General features: G+C 40.5%; 1 protein-coding gene and 1 non-coding gene across 2 annotated transcripts in view; both read right to left on the reverse strand.

Annotated features, from left to right (window-relative positions):
- The window catches only part of LOC124720103 (zinc finger protein 660-like), a 52,019-nt gene extending 31,396 nt beyond the window's left edge, over positions 1-20,623 (reverse strand). The window contains exons 1-4 of the mRNA XM_047245398.1: positions 20,073-20,623; positions 9,843-9,923; positions 468-542; positions 312-386 (exon numbers count right to left, since the gene is read on the reverse strand). Coding sequence (XP_047101354.1) covers positions 312-386; positions 468-542; positions 9,843-9,923; positions 20,073-20,114 — 273 coding nt within the window. The 5' untranslated portion in view covers positions 20,115-20,623. The remainder of the gene's footprint in view (positions 1-311; positions 387-467; positions 543-9,842; positions 9,924-20,072) is intronic.
- On the reverse strand, positions 1,523-1,597 carry Trnat-ugu. Its single transcript has one exon. It is a non-coding gene; the product is annotated as a tRNA-Thr (tRNA).
- Positions 20,624-22,192: the final 1,569 nt, after the last annotated feature.

The following is a 22,192-nucleotide window of genomic DNA, read 5'->3' on the forward strand; positions in this document are numbered from 1 at the left end:
GTACCATACAATATCCACCAGTACATCAATGCAATATAGCTACATCCAAACATATATATACAACTACAGAAATCAGTAATTATTGATACATGTTCAATTACCCGAAAGTTCCTAAATGCAATGTAACATATACCGTACAGTTAAAAGGAAGTCACGCTTGATCAAGGTCTGCGTCACTTTCGATTTTTAACCAGACATAACGTCTGAGAAAGGAAAGAAATAATAATAATAATAATAATAATAATAATAATAATAATAATAATGATTGTTCAAGAAAATTCTCAGAAACACTATAGTCCCAGCTACCCTACCTCCAATATGCGCCACTCAGATGGCCGTGTTTTGGCGTGAATCCCATCTTTCTCTACAGCTGCATTCTCAGGCCCCTGTAACAGAACCCACACCTTAATGGATTGACCAAGGAGAAGCAATGCGCCCACATACCTTTCAACAATGAGGAGACCAACCTGAGCTTCATTCCAGTCGTCATCCTTGACATCATCTTCGACCCATTCCTGTTTGACAGCCACAAACTCAAACATCTGCAACACAAATAAATTGTTACTTATTTATTAATACATTTATTTCATGTGGCAAGGTAGGTACCTTATCACCCTCTCTTACATCTAACTAGACACACTTAGCAAGTCAACATTACAATATGAATAGTACAAGTGCAGTATACACTGATAAGCCACTACCCACCACGACACTGGATTCCATGAGGTGGTGGTGGTGTGGGCACTTGATGAAGTAACAAAAATATGTAAGCAAACTAGACATGGGTGGGGGATCACCCTAGTTAAGATATGGGCGGCAAATGGGGAAATCCACCAAGATAAGCGGTTTTGATAAAGGGCAGCTTATTATTGCACAGAGCCTGTGAACGAATTTCTTGAAAATGACAAAGGTGGTCGAATGTTCACGTGCTACTGTCGTGGACATCAACAGAAAGAGGCAGGACAGTGAAACTACTACTTGGCGCTAAATGGTTGACCGTCCACGACTCTTCGAAGGGTTCAGAAGCTTGTCTGCTCTGTAAAGTAGGATGGGTGGTGATCTGTGGCAGACCATCTCTACTTGTTCACATGTTGACCCAACAGCATCTTCAATTAAAATTGCATTGGGCACAGGACCATCAGGATTCAACTGTTGATCAATGGAAACATGACAGCTCTTAGCATGAATCACATTTTTGCTACACTGGTTTGATAGTCGTCTCCACAGATGCCGTCACCGAGGTGAACGGCGGCTCGACACATGCAGTGTGCCATGGATGCATGCTGGTAGGAGGAGTATTATGCTATGGGACACATTCTCCTGTGCTTCCATGGAACCTGTGGTAGTAATCGAAGACATGCTAACAGCTAACAAGAAGGTGGAATATGTGCTTTTGGACATGTCCGAAAGAACAGATACCATCGGTGACCGTGCATCTTGTTAGGATGAAATTACAATGAAATGAATACCCCTAGCTGCATACAGGCATTGATATAAGTCAACGGGGACAGTTGAAAATGTGTGCCCTGACCGGGACTCGAACCCGGGATCTCCTGCTTACATGGCAGACGCTCTATCCATCTGAGCCACCGAGGACACAGAGGACAGTGCGACTGCAGGGACTTACGTCTGGCATGCCACCTGTGAGACCTACTTTCCCAACTTATTTGATGCTTCCAAAATGGTCGACTCACAAAAAGTGATGATCTGGTGCGGTGTGTGGGGTATCAAAGTCGTTTGACCTTTTTTTATTGATGGCACGTTAATGGCCAACAGTTATCTGAGGTTATTGGCTTCCCTCATTGTTAACGGAGGACAGGACATTTCCGGAATTCTTCTAGCATGATGGAACCCCACCACATTATGGGCACAATGTGTGAGCATACCTGGATGTGCAGTTCCCTCAAAAGTGCATTGGTCGTAGGGGTGCTGTGGAGTGGCCACCACATTCACCAGATTTGACTCCTTTGGATTTTTATCTTTGGGGTCATGTCAAAGCAATGGTTTATTCTGTGAAAATACGAGATTTGCATCACCTAAAGCAGCACTTTGGTCAAATTCACCCAGATGTGTTGGTCAAAGGTCATCATTACTGGGTTCGGAGGATAGCATTAACAATCCAACATAATGGACAACATATCGAGCCATTCCTATGACTGTTGGTCGTCTCTCGGGACTCTGTAACATTGGTGTAATGTCTCTTCGGCACATAACACACATGCTGCCGACCGTCCCACCGCTGCCACATGTAACTGGCTATAACCCAAGAATGAATAAAGCTATGTTCAAAATAACAACGGAATTGTTTTTCTGGTGAGATTCTCTATCTGTTTGACATGTCACACGACCACATTCCCATTTGAAATTTTGGAGTTGAATCCAAGATGGCGGCTTTCAAGATGGCCGCCATGTTGGTGGCATAGCCTATAACGTTTCCCCCTTCCCGTTCCTCGTGTGTAGGGACTCTGTTTCCTTGTCTGCTACTCCATTTGAATTTTATGAGGGCGTTTCTGGACTTTTGGACCACCCTGTATATAGTTAAAGGCTCACTGGCCATTTGACCATCTGCTTCTGTGCGGATGCATAAATAGTGACCGAACTCTCACGGGAATCAGCAGTAATGCTGCGAGTAATGAGTATGATGGGCAGGGGTACTATGAATATGGTGCGGGACAATAAGTTGCAAATGTGGGTCTCACGGGAGGCGTGCCAGAGGTAAGTCCCTGCAGTCGCACCATCCTCTGGGTTCTCGGTGGTTCAGATGGATAGAACATCTGCCATGTAAGCAGGAGATCCCAGGTTCGAGTCCCGGTTGGGGCACACATTTTCAACTGTCCCCGTTGACTTATATCAACGCCTGTATGTAGCTAAGGGTATTCATTTCATTGTAACATGCTAACAGCTGCAAACCACCTGTATCCCTTCATGATTGACGTCTTTCCCAGTCACAATGTCATCTTTCAGCTGTATAATTGTCCGTGTCTCGGAGCCAGAACTGTTCTACAGTAGTTTGAGGAGCATTATAGTGAACTGACACTAAAGTCTCAGTGACCAAATTCGCCTGATATAAATCCTATTGAACCCATCTAGGTCACCATCGGGCGCAATCACCGCACACACAAACGGCGGTTCATTATTTATATGAATTACATGATCTACATACCTCTACAAACCAATTGACAAACTGCCGGGTCCCTGATACACAGAATTAGTGAGGTATTTCATTCCGAAAATGGACAAACAAGCAATTAAGCTGGTGGTTAATCAGTGTATAGTGGTCACAACAGGAATAATTAGCCGACACGAAGAAAAGGAGGCAGTGGTTGAGAAGAAAGTGAGACAGCCTATCCCCATTTTTATTCAATCTGTACCCTGAACAGCAGTATAGGCAACCAAGGAGAAAGTTGGGAAGAAAATTAAATTTCAGGGAGAAGAACTGCAAACCTTCAAGCTTCCCAGTGACTTTGAGCTTCTGTCAGAGAATGAGGATCTTGAAAAGGTGGTTACATTATGAGATGAATAATTAAAAAACTAAAACAAGGGTGATGGAAAGTAGTTAAATTACATCAGATAACACTATAACGCTGCGAAAATTAGATTAGGAAATAAGATACTAAAAATACTTCATGAATTCTGTTATTTTTGTAGCAAAGTAACCGATGATAGAAGTAGACATGATATCAACATAAAAAAAAGCACTACTGTAAAAGACAAATCTGTAGACATTGATTATAAACATAAATGTAGGAAAACCTTTTCAGAAGATATCAGTCTGGATTGTAGCCTTGTACAGGAGTGAAATGTCGATAATAAAAAGATCAGACAAGAAAGGAATAGAACCTTTTGAGAAGTGGGGCTACAAAAGAATACTGAAGAGTGCATCTATACTGTATTTACCCAATTATACAGTGAGGTTCTTCCCAAATTTGTCATTCGAAAAATATGGGCTCGTCTTATATTCACAAATTAAACTACTGCTGTTCAGGTCAATGTTTTTAATTTGTGTAATAGACCAATAGAGAGGTTGTCTTACATTTATAGAGGAAGTTTCGTAAAAATTTATTTTGAAGAATTCCAAATAAAAGGCTTGGCAAACAATACTTACATTCGAACAGACTCGAGATTATACGATAAGCCGAAGTGCTCGATACGGTATCGATCTCGCTCGATCAATCACGTGGCATTTGATTCACATTGCTAGTGCAAGCGAGGTGCAAGAAACTGTCACCCAGCCGCTACAACAATCTAATGCTCTGCTTAAAAATTGACAGTTTTGTGAAACACAAAATTCTATCAACTTACAAGCTTTTGTTGTATATGAGCAGGTTTGAAATATAAGTCTGGATATACACTATGTGATCAAAAGTATCCAGACACCCAAAAAAACATGCATTTTTCATATTAGGTGCATTGTGCTGCCACCTACTGCCAGGTACTTCATATCAGCGACCTCAGTAGTCATTAGACATCGTGAGAGAGCAGAATGGGGCGCTCCGCGGAACTCATGGACTTCGAACGTGGTCAGGTGATTGGGTGTTAGTTGTGTCATACGTCTGTACACGAGATTTCCACATTCCTAAATATCCCTAGGTCCACTGTTTCCAATGTGCTAGAAAAGTACAAACGTGAGAGGACACGTACAGCACAAAAGCGTACAGTCCGACTTCATCTGTTGACTGACAGAGACCGCCGACAGCTGAAGAGGGTCATAATGTGTCACAGGCAGACATCTATCCAGACCATCACACAGGAATTCCAATCTGCATCAGGATCCACTGCAAGTACTATGACAGATATGTAGGAGGTGAGAAAACTTGGATTTCACGGTCAAGTGGCTGCTCATAAGCCACACATCATGGCGGTAAATGCCAAACAATGCCTCACTTGGTGTAAGGAGCGTAAACATTGGACGATTGAACAGTGGAAAAACGTGTGGCGTGACGAATCAAGGTTCACAATGTGGCGACCCAATGGCAGGGAGTGGGTATGGCAACAGCCTGGTGAACGTCATCTGCCAGTGTGTGTAGTGCCAACAGTAAAATTCAGAGGTGGTGGCGTTATGGTGTGATCGTGTTTTTCATGGAAGGGGCTTGCATCCCTTGCCGTTTTGCGTGACAATATCACAGCACAAGCCTACTTTTATGTTTTAAGCACCTTGTTGCTTCCAACTGTTGAAGAACAACTCAGGGATGGCGATTGCGTCTCAACACAATTGGACATCTGTTCACAATGCTCGGCCTGTGGCAGAGTGATTACATGATAATAACATCCCTATAATGGATTGGCCTGCACAGATTCCTGACCTAAATCCTACTGAACACCTTTGGGATGTGTTGGAACGCAGACTTTGTGCCAAGCCTTACCGACTGACATCGATACCTCTCCTCAGTGCAGCACTCTGTGAAGAATGGGCTGCCATTCCCCAAGAAACCTTCCAGCACCCGACTGAACATATGCCAGCAAGAGTGGAAGCTGTCATCAAGGCTAAGGATGGGCCAACATCATATTGAAATCCAGCATTACCGATGGAGAACACCACGAACTTGTACATCATTTTCAGCCAAGTGTCTGGATACTTTTGATCACATAGTGTATGTTTTAATAGCATGTACCTTCATTTACTTTTTAAGTAAAGGTAACATTCAAGGCCAAAAATTTAGTCTTTCAAAAACCTTTACATGACTCTGAATCAATGACAATATTTCATTTGGTAATGAGAAACTAATGATTTACCAGGTGCATTACTAATGAGAATTCTGCCGCTATTCAAGAATGCCAAAAAAACTGGTACAGCTGTTACTCAGCTTTAGAACGAAGTGGTGACATACGGATGAAATGAGAAAGAAAATTAAATGTCTACAAATGGAGTAAATCCAATTAAACTGGCTGCAATTGTTAGGGCAAGAATACATTACAGCAGAAGCACCCATATGAGGATAATCCCAACAGACATGACCAGATCGTGGGACAAGCAAAAGTTCGACAACTGGCCTGAATCGTAACTGCAATGTCTTATATATGTATTACTTGCTGTAGTTACATATGACCTGCACCCTAGAAGATACTGCCATCCATGTTTCATTGTTGCTCAAGCACAGCCCTACGGAAAGTTGCAGGATGAACAGTGACCCCATTTGGCTGTGAACTACAATGAGTGCAGGAAGGGAAGTGTTGAGCAGGCAGCAAATTTTGTCTTACTGCCAACTGTGGGAATTTATACAGCGTGATTTGGCTTTTTATGAAAATCTGCCATCTCTACATTGCTGTTTTCCTGAATTCTTTTGTGCTCTGAATCGACCTGATATTAAAACTGGACAAATACTCAACTTCTGCAGGAGATTGCTTAGTCTGGATTGATCCCAGTGACGTTCTTACATGTTTCCGGCAGCAATGTTGTCAATGTTCACCACCAGACATGATTAGAGACATATCATCCACTGGTTTTACACAAACAATGACAGAATGGTTGACAGATGATAGGTTTGGAAGCAAGACACTGCAACATTCTCACGTCCATACAGAAGCGAAATCTGCTGTGTAACTTACTGATGTGTTTCATACTGAGAGTCTTGCATATACCAGAGCTAACCTTCAAAACGGGAAGTTGTGCATCAATAAGTATGATGAGACCAAATATCATTTCATTCTGTGTTGTGTATTCTCTTCCTCAAATGTTCATCAGTTTCACTAATAGGAGGATGACCAAAGAAAATAAATGAAACAATGGAAAATCCAGGATGGAATAATGACAATATTATCAAAAGGATGGATTAATGTCAATATTATGAAAAGGATAGTTCCTACTCACCATATAGTGGATATGCTGAATCGCAGATAGGCACAACAAGAAACTTTAGTTTTTTTGTTGTGTCTATCTGTGACTCAGCATCTCTGCTATACGGTGAGTAGCAACTACCCTATTCACGAGATTGTCAATATTCCATCCTGGATTTCCACAGTTTGAAGAGGACAGACTGCTGCTTGTTATACAGGGTGTCCCATTTATCTTGACCACGCTAAATAACTGTTTGTCCACATACAAATTACAAAATGTTTCAAGCAAATTTTCTTTAGCCATCAGGGGTACACCAATCAGCAAAATCGCCTTCGTTGTAGCTTTGTTTTTTTTACAAAGATATGAACAGCGGTATGACTTTTTTAAACGGCACCCTGTATTTTTTATTCGGTAATTCATTTCCTCTCCTGAAGACCTACTTAAAAATGTATCACAGTGTACCATTCACTGAAACACAACGTTATTAATTACATAACACAACATTGACATTGACACTCCCAGCACTTAGTGCAGGCACTCGGGGTAATGGAAGACATCCATGTGCTGACGTTCACAGAGCACAAGTGTAAACATAAGTAGAATGCACAACCATCATTCCATAAACTATCATCAGTTGAAGAGTTGTGCGAGTAGAATGTACGACAACGAAGAGAAGGTAGAAATGCTACTCATCTATGGGGAATGCAAGTTAGCAGAACAGTAATTGCAATACTATATTCTTATGTATGGGTACATTTAGTACAGTAGTTCAGTCCTTTTTAATGCTGTTGTGTAGAGTAGGCATACAGTAAAGGCTGTCCTCCTTACAAACTGCATCAACGTAACGTTTCTTTTATTGTTGTTGAAGGTAGGCAAAATGCTATGCAGGCAGCAGAAGTGTACAGATAGCAATATCCTGACAAGAAGCCACCGTCCCAATGGATATTTTCTCATCTTGTTACGACGCTTCAGGAAATGGGAAGTTCCAACCCACGACAACGCAACCGTTGCAGCACTCGAACAGGCGAAGCTGCCGAAGTTACTGTTCTCGCTTCCATTTCTATGAATCAACATGTGAGCGCACGACAGCTTGAAAACGAAATAGACATTCCTAAAACCAGTATACATCGTATTCTTACACGTCACCGGTTTCATCCTCACCATGTACGCCTACATCAAGAATTGCATGGGAATTATTTCCAGAATCGTGTACAGTTCTGTAAGGGGGCACAGCAGCAAATCCTCGCCAACCTGAACTACTTCCCCAATGTTCTATTTACCGATGAATGTTACTTCTCAAACAAAGGACAGGTAAATACAAGGAACGTGCATTATTGGTCCAGCAACAACCCACAATGGCTCAGACAGGTGAGACATCAGCGTCAACGGAGAGTTAACGTCTGGTGGCAGATGCTTGGTACTACAATTATTGGCCCTTATTTCATCAATGGTAGTCTAAACGGCACAGTGTATGCCAACTTCCTCAGATGAACTCTTCCTCCTCTTCTGGATGAAGTGCTGCTAAGAACTAGAATGCTTATGTGGTATCAAAATGATGGATGTCCAGCACATAATGCCTTGCGTGCATGTTGTGTTCTGAACCGAAGGTATCCTGCCAGATGGAATGGTCAAGGACAAGCAGTTACTTGGTCTGTTAGGTCTCCTGATTTAAATCCTCTGGACTTTTTTATCTGGGGATGAATTAAATCACATTGTCTACAGCAATATTCCAACCCAGAGAACATGCAGGAATGTATTGTGCTTGTGTGTAATTCTCTTCAGCAGGCAACACTGGGAGCAGTAAATAATTCTTTCATTCTATGAGTGCACCAGTGTATCGGTGTTCAGGGTCACCACTTTGAGCACCTTTGAATGTTCTACTCCTGGGCAATAGTATAGGAGAATCAAAGTCAATTTTGTGTTACGTTTTTACTTGGTTTTCATTTGTTTTTTGACAACCCCAGCAAGTGGACAATTTGTGATCCCGGGCTCAAAGTCAGTGTTGTATTATGTAATTACTAATGTTGTGTTTCAGTGAATGGTACACTGTGATACATTTTTGGATAGGTCTTTAGGAGAGGAAATGAATTACCGAATAAAAAATGCAGGGTGCCATTTAAAAAGAGCGTACCACTGTTCATATCTCTGTAAAAAACAAAGCTACAATGAAGGCAATCATGCTGATTGATGCCCCCCCCCCCCCCCCTGCCCGACAGCTAAAGAACATTTGCTTGAAACATTTTGTAATTTGCATCTGGACAAACAGTTATTTAGGCTGGTCAAGATAAATGGGATACCCTGTATAGATGAGATACAAGTCACAGAGAGGCACAACGTAGACTGCTACTCACTATACAGAGGAGGTACAGTGTCACGGAGAGGCACAAAATAAAGAACGCTACTCTTTTTGTTGTGGCTATCTGCAACTCAGTATCTCCTCTATATAGTGAATAGCAATCTACCGCATCCACAATATTAAAGAAAATAAACTGTGAGACTTTCTACAAGCAGAACAGTGTCACTAAGCTTTCAATGGTTTATAAAATATTCCACTGCTGCACCACCCTGTTTTACGTGTACCACGTGGAAATTTCGCTCTTTGTTTTGATTGAAAATAAAGTGAACCAAGTGATGATGGTGATCTTCAGTGAAACATGTTCGTGTGAAATTGTAGAAAAAATAGTGTTTGCTCAATGTAGAACCCTTTCCAGAAACATTTGTTTGAAAGAACAAAGGAACAAAAAGTGAGAAGACAAACAGATAAAGATTTACTCTACACTCGAATGTATAGTGGTTTTGTGCAAGACGCAGGTTACTGGGGATTTGTTCCACAGTCGTATGACGGGAGAGGAGAAGGAGGTGTGGAAAGAGTTGGTACAGTCGAGATGCTGCATGTGTCCGATTTGATATTGCAGTTGTGGAGTGGTGGTGAGTACCTGATATGTGAGGAGTGGTACTCAGGATACAAGTGACTAAAAAATTGCTGATGTAAATAGAGTGCGAGAAAACCATATTGGCTCCTTTCTCTTTCTTTGCCTGGAAACAGTAACAGGAATGTGGCACTCACCTGAGTTTCTGTCACTTCCGAGACTGGAAATTTAGCAGCACACTTGTTGCGTTCTTGTGCAGCTGTGAAGCATTCGGGCCCCTGCAAAAGACATAACTTGCTGTAATGAAACACAAAAAAAGGATGATATCTCACTCTGAAAACTCCAATGTCAAACTAACTTCATCTCCAAATGAGTCACACAGTGGTAAAGTGCAGCAATGCTACTAACAAATACACTTAACGTCTTACACGTACACATGAATATCGTGAAAAGCTTGTAAGCGTACTGAGACTTACTCTGTAAAGAGGACGCAGATGGGAGATAGACATAAAAGTAACTTTAGGTGTGCCCGAGGGAAGTGTGTTGGAATTCTTGCTGTTCATGTTGTATGTTAATGACCTTGCAGACAATACTAATAGTAATCACAGACATTTCTCAGACGCTGCACTAATCTATAATGAAGCAGGACCTAGTGTCTGAATAAAGCTGCACAAATATTCAGTCAGTCCAAATAAGATAACCAAGGGATGCAAATACTGTCAACTAGTTTCAATGTTCAGAAATGTAAAACTGTGCACTTCACAAAATGCAAAAGCCTAGTATCCTATGACAACAATATCAATGAGTCACAGTTGGAATCTGACAACTTATGTAAACACATAGGTGTACCAATATCTGAGGATGTGAAAACAAAATACACTACGGGATCAAAAGTATCCGGACACCCACATACGTTTTTCATATTAGGTGCATTGTGCTGCCACCTACTGCCCGGTACTCCATATCAGCGACCTCAGTAGTCATTAGACATCGTGAGAGAGCAGAGTGGGGCGCTCCGCAGAACTCACGGACTTCGAACGTGTCATACGTCTGTACACAAGATTTCCACACTCCTAAACATCCCTAGGTCCACTGTTTCCAATGTGATGGTGAAGTGGAAATGTGAAGGGAGACTTACAGAACAAAAGCATACAGGCTGACCTCGTCTGTTGACAGGCACACCTCTGACAGTTGAAGAGGGTCGTAATGTGTAATAGGCAGACATCTATCCAGACCATCACACAGAAATTCCAAACTGCATCAGTATCCACTGCAAGTACTATGACAGTTAGGCGGGAGGTGAGAAAACTTGAATTTCATGGTCGAGCGGCTGCACATAAGCCACACATCATGACGGTAAATGCCAAACGACGCCTCGCTTGGTGTAAGGAGCGTAAACGTTGGACTATTGAACAGTGGAAGAACTGTTGTGTGGAGTGACGAATCACGGTACACAATGTGGCGACCCGATGGCAGGGTGTGGGTATGGCGAATGCCCGGTGAACGTCATCTGCCAGCGCATCTAGTGCCAACAGTAAAATGCGGAGTTGGTGGTGTTGTGGTGTGGTCGTGTTTTTCATGGAGGGGGCTTGCAACCCTTGTTGTTTTGCATGGCACTATCACAGCACAGGCCTACATTGAAGTTTGAAGCACGTTCTTGCTTGCCACTGTTGTAGAGCAATTCGTGGATGGCGATTGCGACTTTCAACATGATCGAGTACCTGTTCATAATGCACGGCTTGTGGCGGAGCGGTTTCTCGACAATAATATCCCTGTAATGGACTAGCCTGCACAGATTCCTGACCTGAATCCTATAGAACACCTTTGAATGTTTTGGAACACCGACTTCGTGCAAGGCCTCACCAAACAACATAAATACCTTTATTCAGTGCTGCACTCCGTGAAGAATGAGCTGTCATTCCCTGAGAAACCTTTTGGAACCTGATTCAATATACGCCTGCGAGAGTGGAAGCTGTCATGAAGGCTAAGGTTGAGCCAACACCATATTAAATTCCAGCATTACCGATGGAGGGCACCACAAACTTTTAAGTCATTTTCAGCCAGGTGTCCAGATACTATTGGTCACATAGTGTATCACATAAGCTCAGTCACAGCTAAAGCAAGTAACATATTTTGGTTCATTGGTATGATACTAGGGAAATGCAATAAGTTTAAAACGGAGACTGCTTAGAAGACACTAATACCACCCATCACAGAATATTGCTCAAGAGTGTAGAACCCATGCCAAATTGGACTCTGAATACCTCTTTGACAATATGCCGTTAAACACTAATATCCTCCTCTTCCTCCAAACAGGACTAGCAGTATATGTTCAACATGTATGGAAAAGGGCATCACATACAATTGCAGGTTTGCTTGACTGTTGTAGTTTAGATACTATATACAAGAAAATCATTTGTTAGTAAAAGGGATTAAATTTAACTAACAAGGCCAAAGCTATAACTCTCCAACCTGATGGAATTTGAACACAGGAAATCAGAGCAAACAAAAATAACTGAGTGTATGAACAGTACCCTCATGCCATGCCCCCCTCCTTTGTCTCATGCCCCTTTGCTAATAAACATTATTGAAAAAGTGTTGGTACTGCTTGGGGTAATGTGCCTGCCTGGGAGGCTTCTACAGCTTTTGCCATTTGTCTGGCTTGTAATTGTTTTTTTGGGCTCCATACCTGAAACGCAAGGTTACAGTTATTGACAAACAGTTGTAGCAGTGACTGACACCATGTCACAGACTAGAACCATGACTTTCACACACAAATTTCCAAGTGACTAATTCACAATGTTAATTCAGTTTTGTCACATATTTCCAACTCAATGTAGAAGTACAACCATGGTATCAGTTATTGACAGGAGGTTCAAAGACTGGAATACGACATAAAATTATGTAATAGTCTTACACATCACTACTTAATTTTAATAGCTGTAACTGATCGTATTTTTTAACAAACTGCTCTACATTCACGAATCAATCCAGTATAATACTATTACAAAATTTAACTTGTAATGTTACACGTCGTGAATTAAAGTAGAGCCCTAGTTTAACATTTTTCTTTGTGAAATTCTTGAAAATTGCTCACAGAACATCAACAACCACGTCACAGTTTATTTTCCTTGTGAAAACAACCGAGCATTCGCTATCAGATAGTGCACAATGTTGCCATATGGTTAGACACAAACTTCCCATATTCACACAAAATAGAATGGTTTAAATAGTAATTCACAGCATTATGAACTACACACAACTCAACAATGTGTTTCCAGAGACAATGCTATCACTGTCAGGTTGTCAAATTCAGATCATGAGGTTGAAATTACTAAAAAGTCCCCCAACAGATTTGCAGCATTTACAAAATAAAATAGGTTAAAAACATAATGGATAAATTAGAATGGCTTTACTTTCCTTACTACTTAGCACAAATGACAAGTCTCAAAAATTGGTGCTTCTAATTTAACATCTTACCCTCTTTCCAAGCTCAACATCACACTCACGCCCTGTAGTCCTGATGTCAGTCAATAGTATGTTCATTGCGGATTACCGAAAGTTGCGATTCCAACCATTTACATCAGCCATTTGACAACATCCAGATGGCGGACACATCTACTTCTAGTATATACAATATATGGCGACCACAAAGCCACTCATTACACTCAAGAACAAACATAAATAACACATGAAATTTTTGCTCCAGCAACAAAATGAAACTAATAGGACAACTGCAGGAAAAATGGAGTTTTGGACAATGACAAACTAAGTCAACAACAATAGAAATATTTACTCAGAAATCAAGCACACAAAATTGTCAACATTCTACACAAACAAAAAATGCAAAATAGAGCTATACAGTTAAAAAAAAAGCCCTCTATACCAGGAAGCCAAGCACAACTCAAAAATCCGGTACTGCAAATTTCACTTGACCTACATAGCTCAACAACAGCCTTCAGAGCCAGGAACCCAATATGAAAAAAGAGTATCGCAAATTTCACTTATCCTATGTACCTCACGCGAAAAGCCCTCAATACCGGAGCCAAGAAACCCAAACACACCTCCAAAACCAGACTGGATCAGTGGGGTATTTGTAAACTATATTAACTGGAAAGAGCAGGTATAAAATTTTGCTGGAGAGTTATTTGGTGTAGCTGTAGATAGCATTGTTTTCAGTCAACATTTCTTATTCTGACATCATGTTGCTCTCTTTTTTTATTGTTAAATTTTATTAGTTGTTGAGCTTTTTATGTTGATGTGTCTTGCTGTTTATTAGTTTCAGATTTTGGAAAAAAGAAAATGATATTTATTCCTCTATTTATTGGTAAGTTGAGCATATTTACGGTTTATTAAGTTATATTATCATTCTCAAATGAGATTATAATAATGAAACTACTTAATTTCAAGCCAAATAAGAACCACTGCCTGTTTTTATTTACCCCTTAAAAATTTACAAAGTGCGGTAATTGGGTACACAGACTAAATGAAGATTGCAAAGAAACAGGATGGTATTCTTCCATATTAAGTTATGATAAAAGCCAAGAACCTAAATTAAAATGTGTTCAGATTGTAGTTACACTGCAAATGATCTGTCAAGGGCTACACACGATGTTATAAATGACGTTAACACATTTAAGAAAGCAGAAGCAGCCTTTGGTGTCACAAAATTAATCATGTGCCACTGAATAAAAGGGTGAAAATGATATTTTTCTGGGAGTCCAGAATGAAAGAATAAAAAGACGTTAAATCTGACCCTTCATATAGGATTTACATGATTTCATTCCATCTACTTCTTTAGATCAGACAGTATCACTGGATAAATTAGACCTTGGGCATTGTCAAAATCTTTCTACATATGCTAAACCTACACTGGTCAACTGTTTATTTGCTCATGTAGAAATGGTAATGTGATAAAGAGGAACTTAGGTCATTGGTACAACAATATGTTAAACAGAACTCCATTTAAATATGATTATCCTGGTGAGGGTGGGTATAGCGCCTTTGCAAAACGATATCCCTGTATTCCTCTAAAGAAACCTGAGCAATTTCAGAAGTCCCAAAAAGAATGCTAGACATCTATTTGTAGTTTATACCTTCTACACTGAGTGAATAACTGGTATTAAATATGTAGGCCAAAAAATGTAAACTAACACTTTACTTACAGTTGCGACGAGTTTTGGTTTGGCATTGACCCAACGAGGATAAAAGCTCTCGGGGAAGACGGAATATATGTTGTTCTACTGGATCACGAATCAACAACTATATTGGCCTGTGTTGTTGCAGATGACACAACTGATCATTTATACAGGTGGTGCGGGTCTAGTGCAGCAGGGGATACAACCCGTCGGCTTTGGACAATGACGTCACAAGTCGCCAGATAGCAGTTTACCATTTTCGCTTTTGCTGTTATGTTTCAGTTTCGTTTTTTTACTGATTGCTTAATAAAGTGGATCTGTTTATTCTATCTCGTGAGATTTTTTTTTAAAAAAAGCCAAAAAACACTTATCAGCCACTGAAGGGAGCTACAACACTAAGAAGAATCGCTTCTCGATTGGCGACTTGTGACGTCAGTGTCCAAAGCCGACGGGTTGTATCCCCTGCTACACTAGTCCCGGTGGTGCAGTTCAGACTCGATGGACTTTGGGTAAAACCTGTCCGGGGACACATAGTTGCTTCAAAAAAATGGATGGAAGGGGGAGCCTAAGTTTTATCAGTGGTTCACTACAGTTTTTATCCTTCATATACAACAATTTCACGCAAATCACTAATCACCCAACCAAAATGCTGTTTTGATATCTGATGGGCACACTAGCCATGTCGGTCTAAGACTAGGGGAAATGGCAGTAAGAGATAACATTCATTTAGTGTGTTTGCCGAGTCATTTAGCTGACAGACTACAAACTCTTGAAAAATTTGTGTTTGGTCCTGATACAACCAAATGGGGAGAAAAGGCATAGCCACACATTTTTGTGTTTGTGTGTTCTGTTTATATATGCTAACAATGAGTACATTACTTACCACCTCAGTTTTAATGCTATTTGGTAAATTCCTTTCAAACATTGCTTATTTTGAAATGTTTAATAAATTTCTTTGAAAAATGGTTCATTTTATAATTTTTAGTGTTTGTTGGTTGAGGTAATTGTGACACTGTTTTAATCATTCAGGAAAATGTTCATAAGTAATAGAGCACTGTTGCTCTAAAGTTGAGCCAGCTGGTAAATGTATACCCAGCCCACACTTTATGAGGTAGCAGTTTCCATTTACCCCTGGCCTAATGGAGTAAATGGGAATACAGGGGGTAAATGTAAACTTGTAATGATGTCAGATAAAACCAATAGATTAATGAATCCAAGAGTAGAGTTCATATTTCAGCCTATTATATCTCTAAATTAGGGTCGACAGAAGCATCCGATCCCACGCGTCGGCTTTGCCCCGTGACGTAAGGGTGTTGTCGTGTGTGACGTCATGATGGCACGGAGTTTGGTTTGAGTGTGGCTGTCTCCAGTTCTGTTTTATCTTATTTTATTTACTTTTCTGATCCGTTCGTTTTATCTCGTGAGTTTTTTTTTTTTTAATTTAAAAACACTTATTACTTATTTTAATTATTTGTTTCCTCCAATTTCTGTTTTAGTTTATTATATTTATCTTTCTGATCTGTTCGTTCTATCCCGTGAGATTTTTTTTTTTTTTTTTTTTAAGACAAAAAACACTAATCAGCTACTGAAGCACCTTTATCTTCTATGGGTTGCAGGGGTTACGATCCCTGGGGAGGTGGGTGGGTATTCATGCATGGCTGTCTTCACTTACACGTTGTAGCTACGCAAGGCGTCTAAATTTGTTTATATTTAGTTTGCCCCCCCACCCAAAACACCCCATTTCCCGCGCTTGTCCCGTTAGTGTCATTAGGCTTCTTGTGGAAAGTGTGTGTGTTTGTTTTTGTTTCCGCCATATTTGTGACGTCATGGGTCAAAGCAGACGGGCGGGATCGGACGCTTCCGTATTTCCCTAAATTAAGTCATATCTAAAAACAAAGATAATGTGACTTACCAAATGAACGTGCTGGCATGTCGATAGACACACAAACAAACACAAACATACACACAAAATTCTAGCTTTCGCAACCAACGGTTGCTTTGTCAGGAAAGAGGGAAGGAGGGGGGAAAGACGAAAGGTGATGGGTTTTAAGGGAGAGGGTAAGGAGTCATTCCAATCCTGGGAGCGGAAAGACTTACCTTAGGGGGAAAAAAGGACAGGTATACACTCGCGCACACACACACATATATATACAGACACAAGCAGACATATTCAAAGGCAAAGAGTTAACTCACTGGCAAGCCAGCACAAACTCTTTCAATGATAACCTCACACACTCAACTAATAATGTCAAATCACTGGCTGGGATACCTAACAAACAACTTTGAAACATAAACATCCAACACAAGAATGTGGCTCACCACAAACAACAGCCATCTACTGACATAACCTCACTCAAAAGGCCTGTGCCATCATGAAGTCACATGACATAACACAGTTGAAGCAGATGGGTGGAATTGTAACTTTCAGTTAACAATAAATAAAAATCTATCATTCCAGATAATGCTTTTACACTATGTTTTTGATTTCATTTTTCTTTTCTGAAACAACTTACTTCCAAAGCTATGCAATATATAATACCAACACCTTATCCCCTTTCTGAACTTATAATCTCACTCATTATAGATGCATGCTGGCTCAATCTTTTCAGGCCACGAAATGAGAAGTCACGGCAAACAAAATCGAAACAAAACATTCTCGCTGTGGTCCTGATGGCAATGCATAGCATGTGTAGTGTTACACTACAAAACAATGTGTGAGTATTGTGTTCATGACTGTTACTGAGTAATGTATGAGCAGTATGGCACCAGTCTTATTAACTAACTTATATGCAAAGCAGCACGATCTCCATCCGCCCATCCAGGTTTAGGTATTCTGTCATTTCCTGAAATTACTTCCACGTAAATGGCAAGACGGTGGCCAACTACCTCTCAAACCCTTGTCAAACTACACCTGTAAGTATGTACATGGCTGTTTATATGGATTACATTATTTTTGATGTTCCTAAATTGTATTACTATGCCATGTCCAATATCCTTGCCACAGTGGTACACAATGGAAGAACCCGAATCTAACTAGCTGCTTTGATCTGTGACTTAATGGTGGGGTGGTGTGCGACATCACTACTATGCGGTGTTTCCGAGTTGGTTGTGTTTGTAGATGTCATATTGTTGTATTTGATGGTGCCCTCTGCTGGTGGATGTGGAAGTGCTCAGTTTAACACATGGTATTGGGTTCATTTGAATTTTGATTGTCGTTATGCTAACGTGGCTTTGAGTTTAGGTAGTTGGTGCAGTAACATGAGTCGCGTAAGTGTTTCCAGTGAGTTGAACTAAGGTTTTTTTTTTTATGTGTGTGTTTGGTATTTCTGTTAGGTCTGTTTGGTTTGGTGTTTGTTGTGTGGAAAGAAGTCTAATTTTTATTGCTTTTTAGTTAGAAATGAATATGGGAATGATGTCCGTGAGTAGGTGTTTTAGGAGACTTTTTAGCTCTGTGTGTGTGTGTGGGGAGGGGGGGGGGGGGGGGGGGGGGAACACGCATGTGCCCATGCATGCACGTGCTGTGGGCAATCTAAGTGGTATTGCTGGAGGCTTTTGTTGGTACGTAATTTTTGTTACAGTTTTACTCTATAACTTAATCATTTTGTTGTTTTGTCTGTATTATTTCTATGGTAGGTCGGTTCTGTTTCAGTTCATGTAGTGGGTATGGAGAATTTGAGTTTTTGAGTTGGTGAGCTTTTGGTTCCACTTTTCGGTATTGTAGGTGTTAGTTTTTTGGTATCAGTAGCTGCGGCCAAGCTATATAGGTCAAGGGAAATTTCAGATTCCACTTTCCACCATTGTAGGTATTGTTTTTTTGGTATCTATAGTTGTCGATGAGCTATATAGGTCAACAGAAATGTCAAATTCCTGTGGTTTTGTTGGCGTAGCAGAATGCAGTAATTTAATTTTCTTTATATTATTTGTTTTAGGATGGTGCAGTGTTTTATTATTGCTGTGTATTTTGCTTGTCCCCACGATAAACCCCCAATTTTCCATGGTTGTCCTGTTAGTTTAATTTTATGTTTGGAGTGAAAAATTATTGTCTCATTTTTATTTTTGTTCGTGTTAGTTTGTGTGTATATGTAGTTATGTCATTGTCGCCATATTTTATACAATGGAACTAGCAGTTTCTGGCATACTGATGATGTCATGGATGAAAGCAGACAAGTGGAATCAGACGCATCTGTAAAGTCGATGAATAAAACAACTACCGCTAAATTTGCAATTTCCCTTTAGGTCTATCTATGTTTGATGGGTGCAGTAATCATTTGGCTTGCTTCTTCAGGTTCGTTTTCAAGAACATTTTCAATAATGTTGGATTAAATTCATTATGTGCAGCTACTGACTGTAATGTGTTAAGTTCCTAGTCATTGCCTTCGTACAACAAAAAGACGGTGGATCATTTCAAGTTAGGAATTTATGACAGCTCCCTATGTACCAGTGCCATTGGGACTTCAAAGAAAATATCAAGCTAATTATATCATGCACAGTGGCATTTAAACAGGCATTCTTACCACATTCCACATGTGAATGGATTGGGATAAACTCTAGTAACAGGCCAATGGGAAGTACACTCTGCCATGCACTCATGGTTTGTAGAGTATGGATGCAGACTTCCATGGCATATTATACAGACACAAAGAGCTCCAGGCTTTCAGGTGACAAACAATGCTGAAATACTGAGACATTTCAAGACTGCATTCTGGCAAACACGATACAGCACGGTATTTCAGTAGGCCTATTTCCATAAGTCTAAAAAGCTAACAGTATTACATGTGAACTATCACATTTTCACTATAAAAATTATATAGAAGAAATGACTGCAGAGTGGAAGGTGTATTTAAATGTCACAGAAGTGAGAAACAAATGATAGTTAATTATCCAAGTCAAACTGATGTCTTGACTAATAAAAATTCTTGAAGTTGTGAGGTAGGTGGCATCCCACATCTTGATAGACTACGTAAGTCCAGTTACTGACTTAACATACTTCATCTATGACAATGGATGAAGTAGTGCAGATAATGTACAGTATATAGATATTCTGTATTTAAAACAACTATACACATTGAAACATACCATTGTAGTGAAGTAAATATTAAGCTACCAATAGAAGATATGCAGGAACTATTTAATATATTTCAGGAATGTGCAGCTTCTATCTCAAAGGAAGGTCTACTTTTTAATTTACTCAGCTAAACTGAGATGGCATATGCGTGAATAGCATTTAGCACTATTGTGCTAGAGGGATGGATGAATGAAAGAAAGAGAAGAATTGGAGTCCATTCTCACCTCGTCGACTGGCGAGAAATAGTTCAGAGGTTCTTCCTTCATGGCAATACTACACGGGCCGACAATCAGAATTCTCGGACAACAAGTTCTTGGAGTCGGTTTCTTGTTCCCAGGTACTGTTGATAATCAACAGAGACTTGAAAAAAACGCACATATAGCAATACAAACACACACATTAATTAGACTGATACGATTAATCACTATCGGATTCCATCAGTTCACGTAACTGCTGTAACTACGAATTGCCAGAAGACCTGTAAAAATCACAATTTAATTTTGAATTTTACCGAGCACAGCCATACATGAATCTAAACCGCAAAATATTGTCATGTCAACGATATGCTTAGTATTTTCTTCACGTCTGCGTCTGCTGTGAAGCAATTGTTGAAGTTTTGCAACATTAAACATGTTATTGCGGTATATACTTTAACCCGCACCTAGCCCACACACAAACAACTAGCGACAACGACCCATCCGCACTGGACATAAACAATACTCCAACGTTCCTAACTTCCTATTAATTTACAGAATTCTTCACGGCTATGCTACCTTCAACTGTTCTCTCCTTGGTTACGCCTACGCATTCTGAACCAAAACAAGCATAGCCAACGTCTGAAGCGAAGAAACATGGTTAGTAATATGAATAGAGACTCCAGCTCCGTTTAATTCGTTTTGACTATGTGACATGAATGTCCGTTTCCATCGTTAATTCGTATAATAACTTCCATCTGAAATATATTGTTTAATGGTTTACTATGACTCACGACACAACGCTTGATGCTTAATCTTTAGGCTTTTCAGAGATTGGCAACGCATCTTGTTTTTTTTCCGCTGTGCCACTAAAAATTGTAATGACGAGCAAAAATTGAAATTTTGTAGCCACGACTGGGCTGTATAGGTCCGTAAATATTTGATAGTATAATGGAGTGTCGTAAACTAATTTCTTCGTGTACAGCTCCTCAGTCTCAATGTATCGGCTAAATCAGTGATCGTCAAACTGTTTCCTTTTAGAGACTGTCCTGCGTGTGTTGTACTTGCGATCTCGTAATCGTGTTCTTGTTCGCAGTGAGAATAAGATACGCGCGACATATAATTCTGTCCAACAGTTTATTTAGACAAGAAGTTAGTTTTAGCTTTATTTAGACAAGAACTTATTTTTAGTTCACATAACAGCAGGAAAAACATTACGAAACATTTCCAGTGCCACGAATATTGCCAGCTTTTTGGTAACTAAGCGAGAAAACAGTAACAGTAACAAGAATACTAAAAAGTCAAAGCAAATTATTAAATTAATAGAACCTAAAAAGTCAAACCGAATTATTAAATTCATGTAGGCGCGCTGCAGCAAGGATAAAGTGTCTCACAGCGCTCCTGGTGGTAAGCGCTCGAACCCTGTTGACAAACCCCAGCCGATCAGCTGATAAACTGACATCTGTGTCGGATGACGCCCGACGTCGTTACACCAGACCCCTTCGGGAAAGCGGAGCGCCGTATTGGATTATGCTGGAAGTGACATCCCTGAAGCGTGCTGGGAAGTGTAACCGTCGTCCGGAACGCATTTGCCGTTCAATTTGAACCGGCGATGGCGCCGGTGGAGGTTGCTGGGTGGCGGGCAGAGGTTTCGCCTAATTGCTTTGCAGATGTGAATGTGAAGAGTCTAGAAGGACGAACGCTGGTTTCACTCTATCAGTGGATACAGTATTCATCTTGCCACTGTCGATGATATCAATTGTTTTGTCACTTATAATGACGACACGATGTGGACCAGTATATGGCGGTGTGAATGGCGGTTTGACGCCCTCTACTCGCAACATTACGTGTATACAGGATCGTAACTCTTGGGGTACGAATGTTTGAGATGTACATGGCGCGATGCTTGTCGCGTCAGGCATTCTCTGAGGTGGGTGACAAGCACTGGTGCATTAATATCGTCCAACGAAATCGCGTGTGGGTCCACGAACTCACCTGGAAGCCGTAGGACTTCTGCATATACCAGTTCTGCTGGTGAGGCGTCTAGATCCGGTTTATACATGTTACGGAGGCCGAGCAAAACCAGTGGTAATGCGGAGGTCCATTGTCATTCAAGGCACAATTAAGGCGCCTTTAAGCGGTCGATGCCA

The sequence above is a fragment of the Schistocerca piceifrons genome, chromosome 11 (genome assembly GCF_021461385.2).
Source record: "Schistocerca piceifrons isolate TAMUIC-IGC-003096 chromosome 11, iqSchPice1.1, whole genome shotgun sequence".
Taxonomy (NCBI): Eukaryota; Metazoa; Arthropoda; class Insecta; order Orthoptera; family Acrididae; genus Schistocerca; species Schistocerca piceifrons.